The sequence below is a fragment of the Lolium rigidum genome, unplaced genomic scaffold (genome assembly GCF_022539505.1).
Source record: "Lolium rigidum isolate FL_2022 unplaced genomic scaffold, APGP_CSIRO_Lrig_0.1 contig_47030_1, whole genome shotgun sequence".
Classification (NCBI taxonomy): Eukaryota; Viridiplantae; Streptophyta; class Magnoliopsida; order Poales; family Poaceae; genus Lolium; species Lolium rigidum.
Genome location: NW_025900681.1, coordinates 73,163 through 77,599, shown reverse-complemented (window position 1 = coordinate 77,599; position 4,437 = coordinate 73,163). Strand labels below are relative to the sequence as shown.

At 47.9% G+C, this 4,437-nt stretch overlaps 1 protein-coding gene across 1 annotated transcript; it reads left to right on the top strand.

Moving 5' to 3' along the window:
- The first annotated feature begins 544 nt into the window (after window positions 1-544).
- On the top strand, window positions 545-3,626 carry LOC124681572 (non-specific phospholipase C1). Its single transcript, XM_047216465.1, has 3 exons — window positions 545-1,698; window positions 2,344-2,520; window positions 2,977-3,626. Exons 1-3 carry the CDS (start codon window positions 552-554, stop codon window positions 3,291-3,293), a joined length of 1,641 nt encoding a protein of 546 aa, XP_047072421.1. The 5' UTR covers window positions 545-551; the 3' UTR covers window positions 3,294-3,626.
- Window positions 3,627-4,437: the final 811 nt, after the last annotated feature.

Here is a 4,437-nt window from a genome sequence, read left to right as displayed (position 1 = left end):
GCTAAATTGATGGCAAGATTTTGACACGTTACATGACGGCTGTGTAATTCTGATTTAAGAGAACTGATAAGAGTTGAACAGTGATGGAGTAATAAAAGTCTATCAAAACTCATCCAAGTGTGTGGCTGTAGCACAGTCCACATAAAAGCATGGGAAAAAATCTTGAGATTCTGGTAGCATATCCATTCACATTATGTAAGCCACGCCAAGAACAAATCAAGCAACCTACTCCGACCCTGCCGTCCCGGACCCACCATCCATGTCCCTACCAGTCAGCCCGACCTAACCGAGCACCTGTGGGCCTGCGCTCTGGCAGCACCACCCAGCAATGACACAATGACACCGGGCCCCCACTTTAGCACCAAACTGGGACCCACATGTCAGCCTTTCCGCCCAACAGCTTAACTACCCACTGTGGTACAAGAGGAAGTATTCCGCACGCGAAACCAAAGGCCAAGTCCACTTGAATTAAACTGGGATTAACTAAACCACTCGCCCAACACCAACCCTCACCGCCGCCGTCGCCGTCGACCCTGTCCAGCTCCGGCGTCATGCTCGCCGGAGCGCGCCGCGCGGGGCGGCGCCACCTCCTCGCGGGGGCGCTCCTCCTGGCCCTGCTCGCGTCGGGGCACTGCCTGGACGCCGCGCACCACAGCAGCCGCAACCAGAAGCGGCGCCTCCGGAAGAAGCACGAGATCCACTCCCCCGTCAAGACGGTGGTGGTGGTGGTCATGGAGAACCGCAGCTTCGACCACGTCCTCGGCTGGCTCCGCTCGTCCCGGCCCGACATCGACGGCCTCACGGGCGCCGAGTCCAACCGCCTCAACCTCTCCGACCCGGCGTCGCCCGAGATCTTCGTCACGGACCGCGCCGGCTACGTCGACTCCGACCCCGGCCACGGCTTCGAGGACATCCGCGAGCAGATCTTCGGCTCCGCCGACACCTCCGCGTCGCCCGCCCCCATGTCCGGCTTCGCGCAGAACGCGCGCGCCATGGGCCTCGGCATGCCGCAGAACGTCATGAGCGGCTTCGCGCCCGACTCCGTCCCCGTCTACGCCGCGCTCGCCGACGAGTTCGCCGTGTTCGACCGATGGTTCGCGTCCGTGCCCACCTCCACGCAGCCCAACCGCCTCTTCGTGCACTCGGCGACCTCCCACGGCCTCACCTTCAACGCCCGCAAGGACCTCATCAACGGCTTCCCGCAGAAGACCATCTTCGACAGCCTCGACGAGAACGGCCTCTCCTTCGGCATCTACTACCAGAACATCCCCGCCACGCTCTTCTACCAGAGCCTGCGCCGACTCAAGCACCTCGTCAAGTTCCACCAGTACAGCCTCAGGTTCAAGCACGACGCCGCCAAGGGCAACCTGCCCAACTACGTCGTCATCGAGCAGAGGTACTTCGACTGCAAGGAGTTCCCCGCCAACGATGACCACCCGTCGCACGATGTCGCCAGGGGGCAGAGGTTTGTCAAGGAGGTCTACGAGACGCTGCGAGCCAGCCCGCAGTGGAATGAGACGGCCCTCATCATCACGTACGATGAGCATGGAGGGTTCTATGACCATGTCCCCACACCGGTGGAGGGAGTGCCCCAGCCCGATGGGATTGTTGGCCCTGATCCTTACTACTTCAAGTTTGAGCGCCTTGGGGTGCGCGTGCCCAGCTTCCTCATCTCGCCCTGGGTTGAAAAGGGCACTGGTGAGTACTTTGTCATGTTTGACCTTCTAATTTTGCGCTTTGCCTTTGAATTTCCATGTCTGTTAACACTAGCAATCCGAATGAACTACTAACGTGAGAAGATTAGCCTGAGCTTTATTTTGATATAGGAATAGGATGCGACTAACTCAAAGATGAAAGATTCTAGTATGAGTTTGTTGTTCATCTAGCATACAAGAATTCACTTGTTTTTTACTCTGTTTGTTTGGCAAGTACTAGAAATGTTGCATCTCAATAGTTCAGGATTTGTAGTACTGATCTTACTGATGATGTGTGCTGTAATTACCCTCTTGCATGCCTGCCAAGTGGCAATCCATGTGGACATGTAGTTGAACAAGTAGCCATTCTTACAGGCTTTGTCATCAGGAGGTGGGCTTGCTTGCTGTTTCATTCTAATGCCATCTAGCCTCCTGTTTGCCCCTTTCTTTTAAGTAGGCAAAACTTGGAACTTGAACCAATACCTTAACACTCTCCATCTGGTAACTATGTGGCTATATGCTCTAGGGGAATTAGTTTGTAACCCTCTAGGGGAATTAGTTTGTAACCACATAAATGTTTCCTTTTCGTGTTTTTCTCTATATATCATTACCTTAGTAGTATTAACTATGTTGCTTTAAATTTGTGCAGTGATCCATGAACCAAATGGCCCGCAAGCGAACTCGCAGTATGAGCATTCATCCATTCCTGCAACAGTGAAGAAGCTATTTAATTTACATTCTAACTTTCTGACGAAGAGGGATGCATGGGCTGGGACCTTTGAGAATTACCTCAAAATTCGAAAAACGCCAAGAACTGATTGTCCAGGTAAATACCACCTCCGTTTCAAGGAATAAGGCGCCCTCGTTTTATGTGCTTTTTGTTTGACCAAGAATTACTTTAAATAGAAAAATATTGTTTGTATGAAATTAGTATCATTAAAAAGTGCTTTTCAATACGAATCCAAGGATACTAATTACATATAATATATAATCAGGATTTTGTTACTCAATTTTTATGGTCAAAGTTCGTCTTGGAATTTGCGTGCGCCTTATTCCTTGAAACGGAGGTTATAGTTCAGTTTGTTACTCCACATGCTTGAGTTACCATTTTATTGGCATATGTCATCTCTGGTTAGTGAAGTTTCACAATAGAAAATTGGTGTTACTATCTTTAACATGTTCAGTTGTTGGAGTTTACAATGCTTACGGTTGCTATGTTGATTTCTGGATATACTAATTCTATTGGCATCCTAATCACATATACTACTTTTTACCCAAACAGAGAAACTACCAGAGGTCACAAAGTCTCTTCGACCGTTCGGTGCTAATGAAGACAAAGCTCTCTCGGAGTTTCAAGTGGAGTTGATTCAACTTGCCTCTCAGATTAACGGTGACCATGTGCTCAACACTTATCCAGATATTGGCAAGACAATGACTGTAGTGGAAGCAAATCGCTATGCAGAGGATGCTGTCGCTAGATTCCTTGAAGCTGGCAGGATAGCGCTTAGAGCTGGCGCGAATGAATCTGCTCTGGTGACGATGAGGCCTGCACTCACCAGCAGAGCCGCAATGTCCTCCGGTTTAACATCTGAACTCTGATGGATTGTTCATGATTGGCACTACATCAGCTGCAACATATGGTTGCAGTCCGTAATGAATAGAGATCTTAAACATGGCTTTTTGTACATAGACACCATATGATACTTCGCATCTGAAGCTTACTTCAGCGGATCCTTGTGGTCACGCTGTGATAGCAGCTCAGGAGTATCGCCCGACACACCAAATGCATGCTAAAATCCCCTTTTGGATAAGCTGTAGCTGGTATTTGTTATCCGTTGTTGGGAAATTGTACCTATTCAGCTCTCTACTGTGAACTGCACATGGTATTGTACGAACTATATAATGTACGAATTATTGGCGTGTTACCTAGAACTTGATATGTTCTCTCTGTACTGCTTTTGAAGGATTTGACCTGTACTTAACTAGTCTATCGGTCTTGCATTGTTTTACCTACAACTTTTTTTAATTCCACCGATTTCAGTTGCCTCCAAATACATGAATATTGAATCACTGCTAAAATGGCACATAGTCACCCATGTGTGCATGACCCAAGTTCAATTCAGGATCATGCAAAAGGCTGGCTATATTGAGGAACAAGTTACATACATTTTGAAATGGAGAAAACCTGAGTACATTAGCTACATAATACTCATCACAAAAACATTGGCTGGCTTGGCTATGTGCATCAAAAAACAACATGTCACCGATGTTTGTTGCTCATCAGCAAGAAAGAGACAGCAGACATCTGTAGCTCCAAGTACGTCATCGATGAAACCATCAAACCAACGATTAGGTCCAATGTTTGCTCTAGTTTCCTAGTGTTCGTCGAAAATCCAGCATTTCTGTGTTGCCATTCAGGCAACCAAATGATATTTGCCATATCCTTCTGTTCTTGTTAATGAGATACACAAGATGACCCAAATACTGCATTTCCACTCCCCCTGTTCACATCATTTGAATAAGAGTGGTGTATACATATCGACTTGTCGTCTAAGAAACACAGGATATTTGACAGCAATTGTGCTCCTGCCCATGGAAACATTTGGAGATACTCTATGAGATGCAAAATCAAATGTTTCAAAAGTACCTGATCTGCCCGTAGTATTCTTTCAGAAGAATGAAGAGTGTATGTACCAAATGCAGCTGTCCGACTTGTTTGTTGGTATTCTTTCAGTAGAAGGGA

What these genes read in the sequence shown, in the direction of transcription:
- LOC124681572 (XM_047216465.1), top strand. Translation starts at nt 552, where the DNA reads ATGCTCGCCGGAGCGCGCCGCGCGGGGCGGCGCCACCTCCTCGCGGGG. An exon ending in CTGGGTTGAAAAGGGCACTG is followed by an intron (nt 1,699 to 2,343) that starts GTGAGTACTTTG and finishes AAATTTGTGCAG; the next exon opens with TGATCCATGAACCAAATGGC. An exon ending in GCCAAGAACTGATTGTCCAG is followed by an intron (nt 2,521 to 2,976) that starts GTAAATACCACC and finishes TTACCCAAACAG; the next exon opens with AGAAACTACCAGAGGTCACA.